Source organism: Mirounga angustirostris, unplaced genomic scaffold (assembly GCF_029215605.1).
Source record: "Mirounga angustirostris isolate CCGP_5_RB_7025 unplaced genomic scaffold, mMirAng1.0.hap1 SCAF_16, whole genome shotgun sequence".
Lineage (NCBI taxonomy): Eukaryota > Metazoa > Chordata > Mammalia > Carnivora > Phocidae > Mirounga > Mirounga angustirostris.
The window spans coordinates 16528794-16550070 of record NW_026991724.1 but is presented as its reverse complement, the minus strand read 5'-3'; the positions used below and the strand labels follow the sequence as shown (position 1 = coordinate 16550070).

General features: G+C 39.0%; 1 protein-coding gene across 9 annotated transcripts in view; it reads left to right on the top strand.

The window, feature by feature from the left end:
* NFAT5 (nuclear factor of activated T cells 5) overlaps positions 1-17213 on the top strand; it is a 123251-nt gene extending 106038 nt beyond the window's left edge. For all 9 annotated transcript variants that reach the window (XM_064581531.1, XM_064581528.1, XM_064581527.1 and 6 more), the window contains 4 exons: positions 4521-4669; positions 5377-7852; positions 8730-8973; positions 9430-17213. In XM_064581531.1, coding sequence (XP_064437601.1) covers positions 4521-4669; positions 5377-7852; positions 8730-8965 — 2861 coding nt within the window. In that variant the 3' untranslated portion in view covers positions 8966-8973; positions 9430-17213. The remainder of the gene's footprint in view (positions 1-4520; positions 4670-5376; positions 7853-8729; positions 8974-9429) is intronic.
* The last annotated feature ends 4064 nt before the right edge of the window (positions 17214-21277 follow it).

Below are 21277 nucleotides of genomic sequence, written 5' to 3'. Positions count from 1 at the left end.
AAATCTTTAAAAAAAAAAAAAGAACTTGATAACCAAATAATGATATTATTGAAAGCTTTTGCTTTAAAGTAAGTTTCTAATTCTTTAGAGAGGGTTTGGAGAGAGTGGGTGGAGAGTAAGGAGGATAACTGCTCAGCTCACTCAATGAGATATTAAATCTAGAGCCAGAATATCACGATCCATTTTTGGTTTTACTCAACTGTGTATATATTCTTAACACAAAAGTAATACAAGTTAGGGGCACCTGGGTGGCTCAGTTGGTTAAGTGACTGCCTTCGGCTCAGGTCATGATCTCAGGGTCCTGGGATCGAGCCCTGCATCGGGCTCCCTGCTCGGCAGGAAGCCTGCTTCTCCCTTTCCCACTCCCCTTGCTTGTGTTCCCTCTCTCGCTGTCTCTCTCTCTGTCAAATAAATAAATAAAAATCTTAAAAAAAAAAAAAGTAATACAAGTTAAATAATATCAAGTGTATAGTATAAATTACTATTAATAATTTCTTGAGCATATTTCCGGGAAGTTTTCTGTATCTGTGTAGGGACAGGTAGACATGAGGGGACACTCTAGAAAGATGGCTCAAAGACTCTGTGATACAGGTTTAGGACCCAGGGATAAAGTATAGTTGACCCTCGAATAACACAGGTTTCAACTGCGCAGGTCCACTTATATGCAGATTTTTTCAATAAATACAGTGTATTTCCCTCTGATTTTGTTAATAGCCGCCTTTCTCTAGCCTACTTTATTGTAAGAAAACAGTATATAATACATATAACATATAAAATATGTGGTAATCAACTCGTTATGTTATTGGTTAGGCTTCTGGTTAACAGTAGGCTATCAGTAGTTAAGTTTTGAGAGAGTCAGAAGTTCTATGTGGATTTTCAACTGTGTGTCATGATGAGTGCCTCAACCCCCACATTGTTCAAGGGTCAACTTGTATTGATGTGCATTCTCTTAGTTTCGGCTTTGTAAGGAGTGGATGAGTATGTAATAGTTGAGAGCATATACTTTTCTCTAACTGGTTTTAGCTATGTGGAAAGGTTTAGGAGCGTGAAGGAACCATATCTCAATCTCATTTTACAGGTGAATAAACCAAAGCTTAGAGAAGTTAAGTGATTTGCTCAAGGTGACACGGCTCTTAACTGACAGAGCTTGCAACTTAGATTTCTCTCACACCTCTGGTTTTTTTACTCTATCATTTCTTCCCCTATAAATCTTAATCGATATTTTATTTATTTATTTATTTATTTATTTATTTATTTATTTGAGAGAGCGAGAATGAGAGCGAGAGAGTACATGAGAGGGGGGAGGGTCAGAGGGAGAAGCAGGCTCCTCGCTGAGCAGGGAGCCCGATGTGGGACTTGATCCCGGGACTCCGGGATCATGACCTGAGCCGAAGGCAGTGACTTAACCAACTGAGCCACCCAGGGGCCCTTAATCGATATTTTAAACAAGCATGTTTGTACTTGACCTAAATGCTGCTTGCTGTTAACAAACTTGTAGTAAAGATTGTTCTAAGTTTCAAAGATTATTTGGCATGAGTGGAAGTGAACACTGTTTAAAAGTTGTTTGGCATAAATGGTCAATACCATTTTTCACAAATTCAAATTGATATTTGGATGGTTAAATATGTCTATCTTATTTACCTTGTGGATTTTCTGAATTGGCTTAAAAGTTCTCCCCTAGCCCTTACATAATACACAGACTTCACATGTTTGATATTTTTTTTTCCCCTCCTTCACTAAAATGTAATTTCTGGGCAGTAGGACTTTATCCATCTTAATCATCACTGGAACCTGAAACATTGCCTGAAACTTTGTAAAGGATCATAAATATATAATGAGAATGTAGGAAGGGAAGATAGGATGACCTCTCTCAAGCCATTTAATATTGTTTACAGGTCCATTAAAGATATAGTTGTGGGTTCTGGGACATAATAGTATAGACTTACTTTTCCCTGTCCCTCCCGTCTAAATCTACCAAATTACCTTGGAAATAGTTGAATAATCATAAAAGCACTTTGAAATACAGAGAGAATAAAGTGGACTGGCTAGGGACCTTAGAACTTGAAGATTGACACCAAGTGAGTTTCCTGGGTTTTCTTTTATCTACCTAAATTGGGCACCAGAGAAGTCTGTGACTCAGAACTGGCAACAGGCGCAGAGAGAAAGAATAAGTCAATAAATAAGCATGAATAGCCTGCTCGCAAAGACTAGGAAAGGCAAAGACTAGCAGAGTCTTGGTGGGATGACTTACACCTAGTGACAGCAGCTGATCCACTAGCAAAATTTGGGGGCTAACTCATCCCGCACCACATGTATAATAGCAACAACAGAACTTGATATGGTCAACCCACCCCATGCCTCACACCTGCCAAGTAGCAGTGGGCCTGATGTACTAAGAGTAAAACCACAGAGGGCCCAAATACAGGCTTCACATAAACCAGAAGCAGCAGGTCCGTCTGTCCTGTGTCACAGGATCAAAATAGGACACTAGCAATGGTCTTCCAAATTGTCATGTGAGATGGGTCTAAAATACTTTTAAATGCCTGCCTTGTTGCATGATCTGAAGTTTTGTCTCAGTCAAAATTGGATTGTGAGTTGCATTAAATCTGGGTGAAAATAGGTCTGAGAACTCAAGAGGAAATGATCCATTTTTCAAACTAATAAAGTATAGAATATCAAAAGTTAAATGAGCACTTTCCCCTCCCTCAAGATAATCAATTCCCACAGTAGTTGTTTTTCGCCAGTTAGCTGTGAGACAAGTTGAAGTAAGACCAGTAAATTTCAAATATTTTTAAATCAAATTATTACAAAGGTAGCTATCCTGTTAATGGACCATATGCCATTTTTTTAAATAAAGATTTTGTTTATTTGACAGAGAGAGAGACAGCGAGAGAGGGAACACAAGCAGGGGGAGTGGGGGAGGGAGAAGCAGGCCTCCCGCCGAGCAGGGAGCCCGATGCGGGGCTCGATCCCAGGACCCCGGGATCATGACCTGAGCCGAAGGCAGACCCTTAACGACTGAGCCACCCAAGGGCCCCTGCAGCTTTGCTATTAATCATGTAGTTCCCGGAGGGTTTTTTATTGATTCTTTCTGATTTTCTGCATAAATAATCATGTCCTCTGTGAACAAACACAGTTTTATTTCTCTCTTCCCAATCTGTTCCTTTTTATTTCCTTTTCTCATCTTATTGCATTAGTTAGGACTTCCAGTATGGTGTTGAAAAGCAGTTAGTAGGGGCGCCTGGGTGGCTCAGTTGGTTAAGTGACTGCCTTCGGCTCAGGTCATGATCCTGGAGTCCCGGGATCGAGTCCCACATCGGGCTCCCTGCTCGGTGGGGAGTCTGCTTCTCCCTCTGACCCTCCCCCCTGTCATGTGCTCTCTCTCTCTCTCTCTCTCTCTCTCTCATTCTCTCTCCCTCAAACAAATAAATAAAATCTTTAAATAATAATAATAATAATAAATAAAAATAAAAGAGAAATGTGCTGGGGCACCTGGGTGGCTCAGGAGGTTAATCGTCTGCCTTTGACTCAGGTCGTGATCCCAGGGTCCTGGGATCCAGCCCCGCATCAGGCTCCCTGCTCAGTGAGGAGTCTGCTTCTCCCTGTCCCACTGCCCCTCCCTCCCCCTCCCCTTGCTCATGCTCTCTCTCTCTCTTTCTCTCTCTCTTTCGCGTGTGCTTTCTCTCTCTCAAATAAATTAATAAAATCTTTTAAAAAAAATGAAAGAGAAATGTGCTCATGTGTCAACTTAGCATATACAAGTTTTCTAAGACATTAAGTTAGAAAAGCAAAGTCTATCTGGCTCCTTGGTGGCATATTCTAATGAGACACTTGAGTTTTGTTGAGGAGAGAAACGTTCAAACAATCCTATAGCCCTTAAAATGTTTTGACTTTATGCAGCCAGGCAACCATATGCTAAGGGGAGAGTTGTAATTGAGTAGCTTTAACCTGGATATTTCTAAGCTGTATCCTATAATATATTGTGGTTGTGTTGATTAGTGTAATTCATGGTACCTTGAAAGGGCCCTGAGGGGGGCGTCTGGGTGGCTCAGTTGGTTAAGCGACTGCCTTCGGCTCAGGTCATGATCCTGGAGTCCCGGGATCGAGTCCCGCATCGGGCTCCCTGCTCAGCAGGGGGTCTGCTTCTCCCTCTGACCCTCCTCCCTCTCATGCTCTCTGTCTCTCATTCTCTCTGTCTCAAATAAATAAATAAAATCTTTAAAAAAAAAAAAAAAAAGGGCCCTGAGGGATATAGTTTGATAATTGAACTGCGTAACCTTGTTGTTATTTAACCCAGTCTCAGGCTCCTATCAGAGGTCCTCAAGCCACTGCTACTTCAAAAAAAGGGAGGACACATTTTGATAACTCCAGTTTTATATCTCATGCTGCCAGCATAGCATGAAAAAATAGACATTTAAATCATGACTAAGAGTCAGCATATTGTAGAATGAAATAGTTGATGATGTTAGTGATTTTAAACTTTTCTTTCTTTTTGTGTGTGTGTGTATGTGTATATACAGCAATGAAAACTACTGGTTGTAACTTAGATAAGGTAAATATTCTTCCTAATGCTCTGATCACTCCACTCATATCAAGCAGTATGATAAAGAGTGAAGATGTTACTCCAATGGAAGTAACAGCAGAAAAAAGATCTTCCCCTATTTTTAAGGTGAGTTACATTGATTAGTGCCCCATATCTTCATCTCAGTTATAAAAATTGCTAGTTTGATTTCTTTTCCCCGTGTTTGTGCTTTTTACTTTTCCTGTTTCTTTCACATGTGTTTCTCTGTAGATGCAGTTAATGAGTTTCGCTTTTCAGAGTGATTTAACATGCTAATAAAATAGCCTGCAAAGTGACTTCCAATATACCTTGATAAGGGAAGAATTAATGTTAGCTAGACCTGTGGGATGTGGGATATTAATGAAAGTACAGGTTTAGTATTTTCAGAATTGGAGACATTTTTATTTCCTTTTTTCCTCCAGTCTTTTTCTATAACTCCGTTTCCCTTTTTTACTTATTCTTTTCCCTCCAAAATGTTACCAGTGATCCACAAGATGGAGGTATTTTTAAGTTTACTATTACTTCATGAACTATAGAATTAATGTGTTCTTCCTGTCCTAAGCACATCAATAACTGATTATTAAAGTTTTTTGTTTGGCTCTCTTTGCTTACGACATTTATTAAAAAGATATCCTAATGACCGATATCATGGTATCACTGAGAATCCTAGTGTTACCCGTTTCCCGAAAAAATAATGTAGAGTGGAAAATCGGTCCTGCATATATGTATGTTTTTAGAATAATAATTTTTGAAGTACGATATGAGTTAATTTAATGTTTACATGGACATATCATTTGGGGATTTTTATTTTTTAGACTGCAAAGACCGTTGGATCAACTCAACAAACGTTAGAAAATATCTCTAACATGGCAGGAAATGGGTCTTTTTCATCATCATCCTCTTCCCACTTACCTTCTGAAAATGAAAAGCAGCAGCAGATTCAGCCCAAGACATACAACCCAGAGACCCTGACAACCATCCAGACACAGGACATTTCACAGCCTGGTACCTTTCCAGCAGTTTCTGCTTCTAGTCAGCTGCCCAGCAGTGAGGCACTGCTGCAGCAGGCTCCCCAGTTTCAGACCCGAGAAACTCAGTCTCGAGACGTACTACAGTCAGATGGGACAGTGGTTAACTTGTCACACCTGACTGAATCATCCCAGCAACAGCAGCAGTCACCACTACAAGAACAAGCGCAGACTTTACAGCAGCAGATTTCGTCCAATATTTTCCCATCACCGAACAGCGTGAGTCAGCTACAGAACACGATTCAGCATTTGCAAGCCGGGAGTTTTACAGGCAGCACTGCTAGCGGCAGCAGTGGAAATGTTGACTTGGTCCAGCAGGTTTTAGAGGCACAACAGCAGTTATCTTCAGTTTTATTTTCTGCTCCAGATGGTAATGAGAATGTTCAAGAACAGCTTAGTGCAGACATTTTTCAACAAGTCAGTCAAATTCAAAATAGCGTAAGCCCTGGAATGTTTTCCTCAACAGAGCCAGCAGTCCATACTAGACCAGATAATTTAATAGCCGGAAGAGCCGAAAGCGTTCACCCACCGCCTGAGAACACATTATCCGGTCAACAGCAGCAACAGCAACAGCAGCAAGTGATGGAATCATCAGCTGCGATGGTGATGGAGATGCAGCAGAGTATCTGCCAGGCGGCTGCCCAGATCCAGTCCGAGTTATTCCCTTCACCCGCGTCAGCAAACGGGAACCTTCAGCAATCTCCAGTTTACCAGCAGACTTCGCACATGATGAGTGCGTTATCTACCAATGAGGACATGCAAATGCAGTGTGAATTGTTTTCTTCTCCACCTGCGGTTTCTGGAAACGAAACTACTACAACCACCACACAACAGGTTGCAACCCCTGGCACGACCATGTTTCAGACATCGAGTTCAGCAGATGGAGAAGAAAGTGGAGCACAAGCAAAGCAGATTCAGAACAGTGTCTTTCAGACCATGGTCCAAATGCAACACAGTGGGGACAGTCAAGCTCAAGTTAACCTTTTTTCATCTACGAAAAGTATGATGAGTGTGCAGAGTAATGGTACTCAGCAACAAGGTAACGGCTTGTTCCAGCAAGGTAATGAGATGATGTCACTGCAGTCTGGGAACTTTCTGCAGCAGTCTTCTCATTCACAGGCTCCACTTTTTCACCCTCCGAATCCTATCGCTGATGCTCAGAACCTTTCCCAGGATGCTCAAGGTTCTATTTTCCACAGCCCAAGTCCCATTGTCCACAGTCAGACTTCTACGACGTCCTCTGAACAAATGCAGCCTCCAATGTTTCACTCCCAGAGTACCATGGCTGTGCTCCAGGGCTCTTCTGTTCCTCAAGACCAGCAGTCGGCCAACCTGTTTCTGTCCCAGAGTCCAATGAATAATCTTCAGAGCAACACAGTAGCCCAAGAAGAACAGATTTCATTTTTTGCTGCTCAGAACTCAATTTCTCCGCTGCAGTCAACATCTACCACCGAGCAGCAGGCTGCTTTCCAGCAGCAGGCTCCAATATCACACATCCAGACCCCTATGCTCTCCCAGGAACAGGCGCAGCCCCCCCAGCAAGGTATGTTCCAGCCTCAAGTGTCGCTGGGCTCCCTGCCTCCTAATCCAATGCCTCAGAACCAACAAGGAACGATCTTCCAGGCTCCGCGCTCAATAGTCACCCTGCAGAGTAGCTCCCCGTCCCAGGAGCAGCAGCAGCAGCAGCAGCAGCAGCAGCAGAGCATTTTGTTCAGTAGCCAGAATACCATGGCCACGATGGCCTCCCAGAAGCAGCCACCGCCAAACATGATGTTCAGCCCGGGTCAGAATCCACTGGCTAACCAGGAGCAGCAGAACCAGGCCATCTTTCACCAACAAAATAACATGGCCCCGATGAATCAAGAGCAGCAGCCCATGCAATTTCAGAACCAGCCTACGGTTTCCTCGCTCCAGAATCCAGGCCCTGCCCAGTCTGAGTCGCCACAGACCTCCTTGTTCCATAGCTCTCCTCAGATCCAGTTGGTCCAAGGGTCACCCAGTTCTCAAGAGCAGCAAGTAACACTGTTCCTCTCTCCAGCATCCATGTCCGCTTTGCAGACCAGTATGAACCAACAAGACATGCAGCAGTCTCCTCTTTATTCCCCTCAGAACAACATGCCCGGAATCCAGGGAGCCGCATCTTCACCTCAGGCACAGGCAACTTTATTTCACAACACCACCGGAGGCACAATGAACCAACTACAGAATTCTCCTGGCTCATCTCAACAGACTTCCGGAATGTTCTTGTTTGGCATTCAGAATAGTAAGAAACTCTTTCTAATTTCTTATTTCTTAACTGCTATTGGTTGAAGTGGTCACATTATTACTATTTTCATTAAAAGGAAGCAAAACACAGGGGTCTTTTTTTTTTTTTTTTTAAGATTTTATTTATTTACTTGACAGAGACACAGCGAGAGAGGGAACACAAGCAGGGGGAGCTGCGGGCAGAGGGAGAAGCAGGCTCCCCGAAGAGCAGGGAGCCCGATGTGGGGCTCGATCCCAGGACCCTGGGATCATGACCTGAGCCCAAGGCAGTTGCTTAACCAGCTGAGCCACCCAGGCGCCCCAAAACACAGGGGTCTTAAGATCACAGATTATACTTGGAACTGAGTTCAAGTCCCAGCTATACCATTTATATACCGTGAGATCGTGGACAAGTTACGTGACCTGCAAAAGCTTCAGTTTCCACCTCTTTAAATGGTGGTAATATGTACTTAATCGAAAAGGATATTGGGAGGACTAAATGCGGTCATGAATATAAATGAATGTGTTTGCCATTTTAATCTATAAACTTGAAAGGAAAATGAAGTAAGAATGACAGAAAATATCTCTGCCAATTAAAGCAAGTAGTTTCCAAGGAAGTAGAAACTCATCTTTAATATTTATATTCCAAGGAAAATGTGTAGGACTTACAATTAACGAAGCAAATTTGTATCTGTATACCACTTAGAAGAGACCTGGGATGAATTTCAGTACCGTTTGGTGAAAACCTTTTTGGGGGCTGTCAGGTGCCTCCCTTCTAGTTCTCTTTTGAATAAGCACAATAATGAATTTCCCCCAGCAACTAATAAATATCTTCTTATGAATCTTAACAGAAAGTAACTAATCAGGTAGCTTCTCTATTTTAAATGTCTCTGCAGACTGTAGTCAGCTTTTAACTTCTGGACCAGCTACATTGCCAGATCAGTTGATGGCCATAAGTCAGCCAGGCCAACCCCAGAATGAGGGCCAGCCACCTGTGACAACACTTCTTTCTCAGCAAATGCCAGAGAATTCTTCACTAGCATCCTCTATAAATGCCAACCAGAACATTGAAAAGATTGATTTGCTTGTTTCGTTGCAAAACCAAGGGAACAACTTGACTGGCACCTTTTAACTGGATGAGTAAGTATTGCATTTTGGCTTCTTTTTTTATTGAAAAGCATCGATAAATTGTATTATTCTTAACCAGATTTGTGTTTAAGTAATAACATCTTTTAGACCCTACTCTTTTGAAATATGGCTTTCTCACAAGATGATACTTTTTCGATCTGCATAAATTACTCTGAATGGTAACTTGTAGTTGTATTGTTAGTACTAGGCAATCCTTCTGGCTCTAAGTTTCTTTGCCGTGGAACGACAGAACATCCAATGAATGTACTATATATTGGATATAATTATATCTCATCTCTCCCTTCCTCAAGAAATAAATACTGAGTCAGAAAAGTCTGTGGAAGTATAAATATGGTGAAGTATCATTTATAATACTGTAATATACTTTGGGGTCATTCAGGGTAACGGGAAATTTCTGAATGCTTTCACTCCCTAGTGAGTTATATTCAACTTCTCCTTCTTTTTTAGAAATTCCATGAAGAAAATTCTGATTCCAAGATGTCCTGAGATCATGTGATTCCATAAGGATTTTTGAACTGTTACTTTAAAAACAAAACAAAGTATGAAAAACTGTGATTGAGTAAATGGATAGATTTTACTCTTACTGCAAAAGAGCACATCTGTGCTGCCTGTTGCAGTGATTAGCCACCATTGTTAACATCTTCATATTTTATATTCCTAATAACAGTGATGACTGAGAATCCTTTTGAGTTTCCAGCTGACAGAATTAATTGTTGCTATTTTCCTAGGCGCTATTTCTTTAAAAGTACAGTTTAAATCCAAAAGCTGGACTGCTCAGTTATTATTGCTATTAGAAAGTAATTCATAATGTCATGTTTACTTTTGTTCTTTATTCATATTTTCTTTCCTGCATTGTTTTAGTCAAGTAATGGCTTTTGAAAAAGGAAAGTTCAAATAGCAACTAAAACTTAAGGCTGTGATTTTTCAATATAAAAAGCACAGCTGTTGGCCAAAGTGAAGGAATCTTTTTTTCAGTTTTTATGGAGAAACTGAAGGGGTAACATTCTGACAAGTAAGCTGTATTAAGAGCTCTGCACATGTAAGAGACCTCTTTATTTATCACAAAGGCAGACAACACACAAACTAGGAAGAATTGAAATGCTATTGATTTTATTTTTCGGAGAGTTGTTAATTCTCTGTGTTTCTCTTAAGGGGTTTAGCCATAACTGTGCATAGAAGAATAATTATCTTGCTCTATCAAAAAATGAAGGGGATAATATGTGGTAAATTATGTTCTGATATCCTCCTATGGCAGTTTAAAACTGACACAGCAATTTGAGTCTGCTTTCTTCTTACCCCAGTCATGGACCGATGTTTCCTTTTTATATTCATTTATATTCTTCTCCCCCTCTCCTTCACTTTATTTTAGACAATTAGTAATATACTACTAGCTTTGTGACCCTGTAGCAAGTTAAAGGAAAAGGCCACTTCGGTCTGGGGTAACCCAGCAAGTCCTGCAGCACAGGCAGGGCAGGGGGCTACCCTTTCAGGATGGAGGGGAGCGGATTCCTGAGACACAAGAAACAATGCATTCATTTGTTTCCATGAACGGTGCTGTTCTGAAGTCTTCAAATTTTCCCTCTAATAGGAAACAGTGTACATTTTAATTAAAAAAAAAAAAAAGGCAAACTAAAATTTCTTGAAACATCACTTCTTCCTGAACTGCAGTGAGTGTAATTCACTTGTCACCTCAGTGCTTTACAGTTTGAAGTGGTCACTTATCTGATGGTTCCCACAAGCCTTAGGCTTTACAGGGTCATATCATTGACTTAAAATGAATTAACTTGTGTTACATCTATAGAGAGCAAAATTACACACTCCAGAATTTGCAGTTGCAGAATTAGTTATACAGTTCTGGGTGTTCTTGCCACCCATGGGATGCCTGCTTCTCACTACAACCTGTTTCTGGACACATGCTTATGTCTTATTTTCCTTTTGGCATGTAGAAAGCTGTTAATACAGTTCAAGGCCAAATTGTGTGTGGCTTCTATATGTAGATAAGATGTTTTGGTATTCATGTCCCTTTCATTTGTTTTTTTTTTTAAGTGTACAAGAAAATAGCCTGTTAAATGATTGTTGAAGGCTACTTTTCTGTTTGTTTGTTTTTAATTTTTTTCTATCCTATACATTTAGTTGAACTTTGTAGAATTGTGGTGTTGGTTTTGTTTATATAGCCAGATTTTTTCCCCCTTTTTGTGGTCTTCCTTGGTTCTTTGAACGTGCTCTTCTTCTAATTTGTTTTTTCTCTTTGTTCTTATATATTCGTTCCTCCACCCCCAACCCTTTCTTTCTTTCTCTCTCTGATTGAGAGGCATTGAATTACGTTTTCAGTAGTACAGGCTTCTTGCCGATATGAAGGGAACTTTTCAGAAAGAGACCTACTCTGGGTCATTTACTTTTGAATACAGTTTTCAATCGTTCAAGTTTTGGATGGTTTATATCTAATGTGTGTTTCATTTTTTTGGAAAGCTATATTTTGTATTTAGGAAATGGTATACTATTTTGCTATTTGTACTGAGTGAGTACATTGGCATAAATATAGAAATTTATATATATACATATATATAAACTATTCTTTTTTTGCCACACATTTTTGTGGTAAATTTGTGAGTTTGTCTGATGTTCTACCACAACGTGGCGTCTGATAACAGTGAGGGGGGGTTTGTTATGTCTTTATTGAGTATTTAAGTATCTTTTGAAACAAATGACCTGTTCATCTGTGGCCATTCCATCGGGCAGTTCCTTGATGTTTTTAGTGGGCTAAAGGCAGCTTACTGTGTGTTTGCTGGATCTTGCACTCAGCAAAATGTTAGAGTAAGGAGACCCATCTAGGCAGTTGTATCAAATGGTGTTTCACAAGAACGAGCCATTCAGTCCTTGCTCACTATATATTTAATATTTTATTGTTGTTATTGTTATTATTAATTGGCTTTCTGTATTCTATGCCTTTTATTTATGACACTAAAAAAATATCCCATGTTTGTAATTTTAATAACATTTTCCCCATCTTGTAATATCCAGAGCTACTTTATAAATTCTCTGAACCAAAAGCATTTTCCTCAATATATCATCTCTCCCCACCCCATCAGGAAAAATTACCCAATATATTGTTCAGGTTATAAGAAGGACCAGCCACACAATCCAGTGCTTCAGTTTTAAAATGTAGAACTCTAACTGCAGAGGTATAAAGAGGTGGCTTACCCAGCAGGTATAAAAATAAGAAGTAGAAATAAAATACTGTAAGTTTATTTCTGAGTTTTCTGACTTTTTTCCTAAGAGATTACACAGGAGACTCAGGAAGTCTATTTGTTCACCAAGTTCCAATTAGAATGTTTGTTAATACTGCTCTGTGGACGAAGTGGTGGCAAGAAGACTGGCTTGTGTGCTGACTTCTGTTCTGTCATTTAGCAAGAGGCTTATCATTATAAAATGCTGATTGCCAATGCCAAGTCACCAGGGACCAATTTTCTGTTTTATAGTATCTAAGTTTAGAACAGAACATACACCTGAACTGTATAGTGGCTTGATTGGATGGAGGCAGAAAACCCAATTTTTGTTTTCATAAATTTTGTGGTTATTTATACAAGGGCTGTGCTATGCTACCATATTCTTATTCAATAACGATGATTTTTTTTTAACATTGTTTAATGTTCCTTACATCTAAAGGTCAATGTTAAGTACAGCATTCTGAATATTTGGTTGCAAAAAGCATTTGTCTTCTTATGAAGAGTTAGCTCAGTAGTCAGTGGTTGATACTTGTGCTAATAATACAATTTCCAGATTACTGTTACAACTTATAACTACATATGGGAGAGACTCCATGAGCCAGCGAAGGCCTTGGAAGCAACAATTAAATTTATTTATGGCAGAAGGACCTAAATAAACTATGAACCTTTTTTATTCCTTTATATTGTTACATTCAATTGCTCTTGCTTTTAGCAACTCACCTTAATGCTTGGAGCTTATCTGTGTGTGTGTGTGTGTGTGTGTTACTCATTATTGTCATTCCATTATAGATCCACACCAACATGGGAGAAGATAACTAGAAGTCATATTGGCTTCTGAGCTTTATCAGGTTACCTTTGTATTGTGCTGTTACTTAGTCAGTACAAGTCTGTTTTGCCAGTCTCCCTAGAACAGGTTTTCAAAGGGCTTAGTTTAATATAAAAGCAGAATTAACGAAGGATCTCCCTTCCTTCCTTTCTTTTCTTTTTTGGTAATATTGTATATGCTATAGTTGGAAATTTCATTATAGTGCATTTCTTGTCCATCACAACTTCAGTTAATCTGCCTAGGAAAAATAATGTCAAAGGAAATGAGAAAGAAATTATATCTGAGTCCCTCTAGAACTAAGATAATTCCTTTTGACCATTTAAACTGTTTTAGACACTTGTTTTGGAAAAGTGAAATCTGTTTAGATAGATCAGTGATTAAAGATCAGAATTAAATGCGATAATAATCAAAGTCTCAAAATAAACATGACTTATACTCACAAGGAGTAATTTGAGAATTTTTCATTGTTCTCATGAAAATTTCTGTTGTAATACCTGTTCCCTAGTTAATTTTTTTTCTAATTAATTGAAAATTATATGAGGCCTGTTAGCTTTATGCTGCTTCATGACCACAGGCTTCATCCCTACCCAGTGCAGCCATGTTATAAGGAGGGACTCAGTGAAGACAGAGACTGTATAGTTCAGCAGCTTTATTAGAAAAATAACTCAGAGTACATGCCTTAGTAAGTTAGGTTAGTAGAATCTCATAACATATTAAAAAGAGGTTTTCTCCTCTGCTTATTTGTGTCACTAGACCTAAATCATGGACATAATGTTCATAATGCAGTAAATATCAGAGTAACTTAGTGTCACTTGTGAATTGTCCCAGTGCTCTACTTACTTCTTTAATCCCCATTTGTTTTCATGCCATTCTAGCCTCATTCATTAATAAAATTCTATTTTTACTCCACTTTCAGGAAATTTTTTTAAATTAATATTTTATATCAAGATCAAATACTTATGGAAAAGTGCCTTTTTACCATGATAGTGCCCCTTTCTTGTAATTTCATTTTTCACTATTGCCAAAAACAAATACACAGATGATTTCACTAGGCCCCAACTTTAGTTTTTTCATTTAGCCATTCTTTTCTCCATTTTTCGATCACAGTAGAAAACAACTTCATAAATTTCTTCCTTTGGCCTAAGAGTAACAGAGAAGATACATTGCTAGAATTGTTCCTTTGAGGGATGGTAAGTAATAGATTATAGAATTATACTCTTTCAGTTTTATATAAATTATCTAAATTTGTCTTCATCTTGACCAACTAATGATAGGTCTTATATGAATGCTAATGAAAATTTTGTTATCTGTGAGACTTCATGTGCACAAATGTTTGTAGTTAAATTTCAGGAAGGAAATATTTAAAGCATCTTCTCTGATCTTATTAGATGGATGAAAACCACATGGTTCAGGTAAAAGCTGGTAATGTCAACTTTTCTAACTAGACAAGGCCATGTAATTCATTGTAGTGCACCTTTTACCTGTCAGAACCTTCGTAATCTTTACGAAAAATAGTGTCAAAGGAAATAAAGAAGTTATTTTGGAATCCCGCTAGAACGAAGATAATGATTCCTTTCAACAGGATACAGTTGGATTGAGTGTCCCTCTGGTTTTTGTTAATTTTGCCTCTTTTGTAGCTCCTTACTGCAGTGGTGGTGTCTATCGAGAGAGCAGGATAGCAGTAGCTTGGGGATAGAGCTGCTTTCCCCGTGTGAGTATTTCTTTGACTTAGAGTCTCTGAAGACTGCAAAGCTTTATGCAGTATTCTTAATACCCTCATGATATTATGCACTTTAATCATTCCAAAGAAGTCAAGAATGCTCTGTGGTGATGATTCCTTCTTAATGAATACATTTAACTATTTATGTCCCTTTTTACTTTGGATAGCCAGCTGGGTGTAAGTGTTACGTGAATATTTTCTAAAATGACTGTATAGTAGGACTGAAGACTTTGAAATGTAATTGACTATATGAGGAAATTATTCCACTTCAGCAAATCATTTTAGAAATATTAAATGTTCAGCTTGCTAATCTATATGTTTGAGACTTAATTAAAACCAGCTCTCTTCCAGTATATTTTGTGTCATGTTTTTAAGAACCTTGTAGTATATAGTTTTCTACATAAATAGTATAAACCAGTGGTTTTCAAAGCCCACCAGCCAATGTCAGTATCACTTGGGAACTAGTTAGAAATGCAGATTTGGGGCCCTATCATAGACATACTGAATCAGAAACTCTGGCACGGAGCCTAGCAATCTGTGTTTTAACAAGCCGTTCAGGTGATTCTGATGTATGCTCATTTGAAAACCACTGGGGTAAGTGTTATACAGTAAGATCTAGAAATGTTCCCCCCCGCAGTCATACAAACAGTTATGTATCTTGTTCTTTATGTAAATTCAGCTTAACCTGGTTATCCATAATCATTTATTGGCAATGATAATTTATTCTCAGTACTGCCTATAGAAATATAGTATGTTTTATATACATAAACAGTTTACTGATAATTCAGTTAACTTAGTTTGGCATTTTACTTCCATGTACTAAAAAGTTTACATTAAATGACTGATTTAAATATATAGGTGCAATCTTCTATATTTCTTTTAATTGTTAATGATATTTAAGTAGCTAAAACAATTGACGGGTGCTAAAGTCTCCTGTTTATCCATGAAATGGGTACATTATGGGCAGTGATATTACAAGTTTTCTTTTCATTGCCTCTTACTTTACCAGCAGACCACAATTTTGGTCTGGCTAGACCAACCCTCAGAACATCATTCCTTGTATTCATATTTGTATCTGAGATGTTTAACAAGATGGCTGGCCAGGTCCACAAAGCACCTTATTTAATTTCTTTTTTAAATAGGTGAAACTTATTTAAAAGTAGCTTGGTTTGTATGAGAACTGATGCAGTTAGCTATTCTTGGAACTTATGCTTCAGACAAGCATTATTTACTAAAATAGATATTGGACAAGCAGTGCATTATATAATCTGGGCACTTCTCCCTTCTCAATTGTATGCCTCATGGTGAATATAAACTAACAAGATAAGTAGATTTATCCATTCACTTTAATCTCCATGTGTAATTCAGTACCTTCATAATTGCTGTAATCTTCCTTCCACTGTTTACAAATCACCCAATTAATTAACTCATGGAAGAAAAATGCACATTCAAAATAAAAATAATTGTATACTCACTTTATAAAAATCACCACTGCTGTCTTTGCTTAACACTAGCAGTGGAAATGTAAGTGGCTTACTCTACAAACCTTGGTGCTGGCAATACATAGGCAAACCGTGGGGAGATGCTCTAGGTACATTCCTCCTTTCTTGTTCCCTTTCCCCTTTTCCCCACTTTATTGCATAATATATTCCTCTATCCAAAGCATTCTACCACAATTCTATTTGACTCCAACTTGTAATATCTCTTTTCAAAGACCCGTGTTTAACCATATCATCCTTGCTCTCTTTTTTCCCCAGAAGGAATTTGGTTTGAAATAGTTTTAGGGGTTGCTTCTTATTTTAGCTGATGAACCTCAGGACAACACACACACATACACACACACCATCTCAGATGTTTGAGAGTGGCTTTGGAATCAGACTAATGCGTCCAATAAAGAACTGTCCTGCACTGAAGTGTTTATGACTTTAGTAACTACAAATTGATTCCAGTGACACTGAGCTAATTTCTTTTGAGCTAATGAATGTATCTGCTCACCTTGTTCCCTTCTAATTGATAAGCTCCAAGTAGTGGCTACTTTTTTGGGTCAACTTTTACTGAGTTTTATTCACTTCTTTTACCTAGTCTTTTAATTAACATACTGCAAATATTTCATTAACAAATGCTTTAGTTACCATTCTGCCATTTAAATTTTTTAATTTTATTTTATTTTGCTTGAGCACACTGGTCAACCACTGAACTGCCTTTTTCCATTGTCCTGCAATGATATAAGGATTACATTTTTGTGTATATGGCTTTCATAGTTGGGATTTCAGAGCACTGACACCAGATATTTTCAGTTTGTTCTGTGGGGGAATTTCATTTGCATCTATGTTTTTAGCTATCTGTGATAACTTGTTAAATATTAAAAAGATATTTTGCTTCTATTGGAACATTTGTATACTCGCAACTATATTTCTGTAAACAGCTGCAGTCAAAAATAAAACATTGAAAGTTTTCATTTTGCAGTGGGTAACTGTCTTTTTTCCTCAAACTTTGTGAATGAATCCATATCCATGAATGTCAGTTTTGAGCAACGTGAGTATGTGGCTGAAATTATAAAATCATTTGGAAAAGGTACGAAGATACAGATCTATTTTTGAGCATTTACTTTGTGCCTAGTAGTTTTCCCGGGCAGCATACAAAGTGACTCAGTGTGGTAGCAAATCATGTAGCACAGAGGTGATTTTGATAAAAACCAAATCTCCCCAGCCCTCAGTCAAACATCCAGAGGCAATAATCTCTTTTTGTTGTTCTTCTGTCAGTTCTTTCACATACATAAATTAGTGTTTACCAATATGTGGTGTCTATATAACATATCACTAGCAGTATTCAAAATGAGACATGAGTAAACATATATGTCTATGTGCATTAGAAAAAATCTATGTCCACCTACTAGACTTTGGGCAAATATAAGTGATATTAAAAACAAATATAGATGATACATAGATATCATGAATTTGATATATAAATAACTGAAACTTCAGAAGCAGTGCTTTGAACAGTATGTTTATACCTTCTTATCACATATAGTCTGTGTCTGTTGACTCTATGAAAGTGACTGAATTCTCAGCATATGCAAATGTATACACACATGAGTTGTTTTAGGAGGCTGTATATATTTCAACAATGCTGCCATTGTTCTAAATGTGTTTAAAAGTAGTCTTTTGGCCTTAATTGACTTCCAGCAGCACTGGAAAGGAGTGATAATGAAATGAAATTCCGTAAGTATAAATATCAAAAAGGGTGGTGGATGGGTTAGATGGGTGATGGGTATTAAGGAGGGCAATTGTTAGGATGGGCACTGGGTGTTGTAAGTTAGGAATCACTGAATTCTATTCCAGAAACCAATACTGCACTGTATGTTAACGACCTAAAATTTTAATTTAAAAAAATTTTTTAAAAATAATGATAAAAAAAACCAGCCGGTGTGGGCAAAAGACTGATCTGAAGTTGAGGCTATACCGTGGCTGCCAGGAAAGCTGATGCAATCCTGGGTTACATAATTGAAGTTACAGTGTCCAGAACAAGGGAGGTGGTTGTCCGGCTTTACTCCAGGCTGGTCAGAGTACTCCTCTGTCATGTTGTAAGGAGCAAACATTCTCAGCAGCCATGGAATCGGGCCTGTAAGAGAATTGGAACATCATTTATGCCTGCTCGGGACACAACAAGGACTCTAGAAGTATAAAAGCAGCTACAGTTTCTCAACAGCAACACTTAATGGTCTTGCTGTCAAGAAGAGTTATTCATTGCCGCTCTAGTGCCCTCTTCCATGGTGCCACTGTCCCTGCTTCCGCTGAGGCAATACAGTCAGTGTAGTATTTAAAAGCATAGGCTCTTGAGTTTGCCCACCTCAGTGGAGTTCCAGGCTCCTGCACGTGCTGTTTAACCTCTGCATTCCTCCATCTCCTTACTTACAAAGTAGAAACAAAAATAAAACCCTCCTCTTAGGGTTATTGCAAGAACTAAGTAGAGGGGTGCCTGGGTGGCTCAGTCGGTTAAGTGGCTGCCTTCGGCTCGGGTCATGATCCTGGGGTCTTGGGATCGAGCCCCACGCCTGGCTCCCTGCTCAGTGGAGAGCCTGCTTCTCCCTCTCCATCTGCCTGTCTGCCTACTTGTGCTCACTCTCTATCTCTGTCAAATAAAAAAAAAAAAAATCTTTAAAAAAAAAAAGAACTAAGTAAATTAATCCATGTAAAATTACTTAGTTCCTGGCACGCAGTAAGTGCCTAATAAGTGTTACCTTGTTTTAGTATTACTAGTCCTGACACTACTTAGCTATTCTGTCCCTTGTGCACTAGATCCCATATCCTTTTGTGCTTTGTTTTTTTCAAAGACCTGTTCCTGTAATTGTCTTCTTTCTCCAGTATCAAAACCTTTTCTCTGAGTCATTCCTACTGGCATATAAATTTGCTGTAATGTCCCTTCTCTCTTAAAAAAATCAAATAACTTTCTTTGACCACACAAGTCTGTACACAAAGTTTCCACTTCCTCTCCTTCCATTCTTTATTGAACCCATTCCAATCAGGCTTTCATGAAACCACTCCCCCGAAATATCTCTTGTCAAAATTACCAGGGGCCTCCACATGACTTTATGCAAAGGTCAATTCTCAGACCTATCCTACTTGGCTTATGAGTACTATTTGACATACTCAATCACTCCCTCTTTGAAACACTCTCTTCTCTTAGCTTTCAGGACCCCACGCTCAGCTCTTCTGCTCTGCTGGGCACTTTTTTTTATTTTCATCTTCTTGACCTAACACCGGAGAGCCGTAGGTCAATCAGCAGATCTCTTCTCTTTCGCAATTTATTTCCTAGGTAATCTCATCCATGACATTGCATCATATGCTATATCTATGTTGAAGATGCCCATATGTATGCCTCTAGTCATAACTTCTCCCCTAAGTCCAGGTTCCTATTACCCTTAATAGACATCCATCTCAAACATAAAATGTCTGAAGTCAAATTTTGATTTCACCCTTCCCGACCCCAACTTCTGCCCCCAATATGCTTTCCTGATTCTTGATCATCTTAGCAAATGAGAGTCTCCATTCTTCCAGCTGCTTAAGCCAAAATACCTTCGAGTTAATTTTTATTTGACCCAGATCCAATCCTTTACCAAATACTGTTACGTCAACCTTTGAAATATATTCAACCTTATAAAAACATCCACTTCTTGACACCTCTGTTGCTCAAAGCATTTATTAACTAGATTGTCACACTTTCCCACAAGCATAAGTCGTGCTTCCATCATTGTCTTATACTTGATTCCTCACCTACCAGCCAGAATTAAACGTGAGTCATATTATACCTCTGCCCAAAACTCTCCAGCCACTCCCCATCTTTATTTTCTTACAGTGCTTGTAAGGCTCTGTGTGATCTGACCCCGGCTATGTGACCTAGCCCCCTCTTCCTTTCTCTGCTTTAGTCACACGAATGTCCTCTCTCTTCCTCACACTGCATGTTCCTGCCTTGGATATTTGCCCTCTGCCATCACCGCTGCCCAGAGTGCCTTCTCTCACGCATCTACATCTCACTCTCACTTTATCAGGTCTTTGCTCAAACGTAGCCTTATCGGGCAGATCTTTCTTGATCACCCTATATAAAACAAAACCACGCACATTCCGTCTCTGTCTTACCCTGCTCTTTCTTCTAGCACGAAGTACTTGGTTTTGTTCATTGCTGTGGTCCCAGTGCCTAGCCGAGTACCTAGCCCACTGACTGGGTAAATCGGAATACATCGGGCAAATCACAATAAATACCGCTGCCCCTCGGCATTTGTTTACTGAATTCTAGGTTTTTCTTGATTTCTGTAACACTCTTATCTGGATCTCTAAATGTCCTGTAGATTCCCTGCGAGGATCTTAATAGGTTGTTCCTTTACCATTCAATATGAAGCAGCCCTGTTGGGAGAGGTCTCAAGTCTTGAAGGCATCTGGCCATTTGTTTTTAGATTTTATTTTTAAGGAATGCTCTCCACCCAACATGGGGCTGGAACTCACAACTCTGAGATCAAGAGTTGCATGCTCCATGAGCCAGCCAGGCGCCTGGGGCCATAATTTATTATTGTATGCTCTGATCCTGTCTTCCCTAACAGATTCCACTTTTACCTGTTCCCAGTTTCAAGCAACCTTGCTTTGCCTAATAGCTCGTTTCCTTACAATGCACCACAAGAGGGCGGCCTTTCATCATATTCTACTTGAATTATGAGGACAGCGAGCCGCACTTCAATAACTGAAATTGGAAGTATGTCAGAATTGTTCAGAGTTAACGAAACTCTAGGATTACGATTTCATCCCCAAAATTGTGGGACCAAATCGCATCCAAAAGGAAGTCATCAGTTTAGCTATGATAGAGAAGAAAACCTTCCAGGGTGTTATATAGCTCAGAAGAAATAAAATACTATTTGTAGAAGGCTGTTGTTAAGTATTGGGAATAACTATTTCTTGAATTCATTCATTGCAGCAGATGTGGTGTACAGATGTGTTGGCTTATTTCTGCAGACATTAAATTAGAAGACTGAGA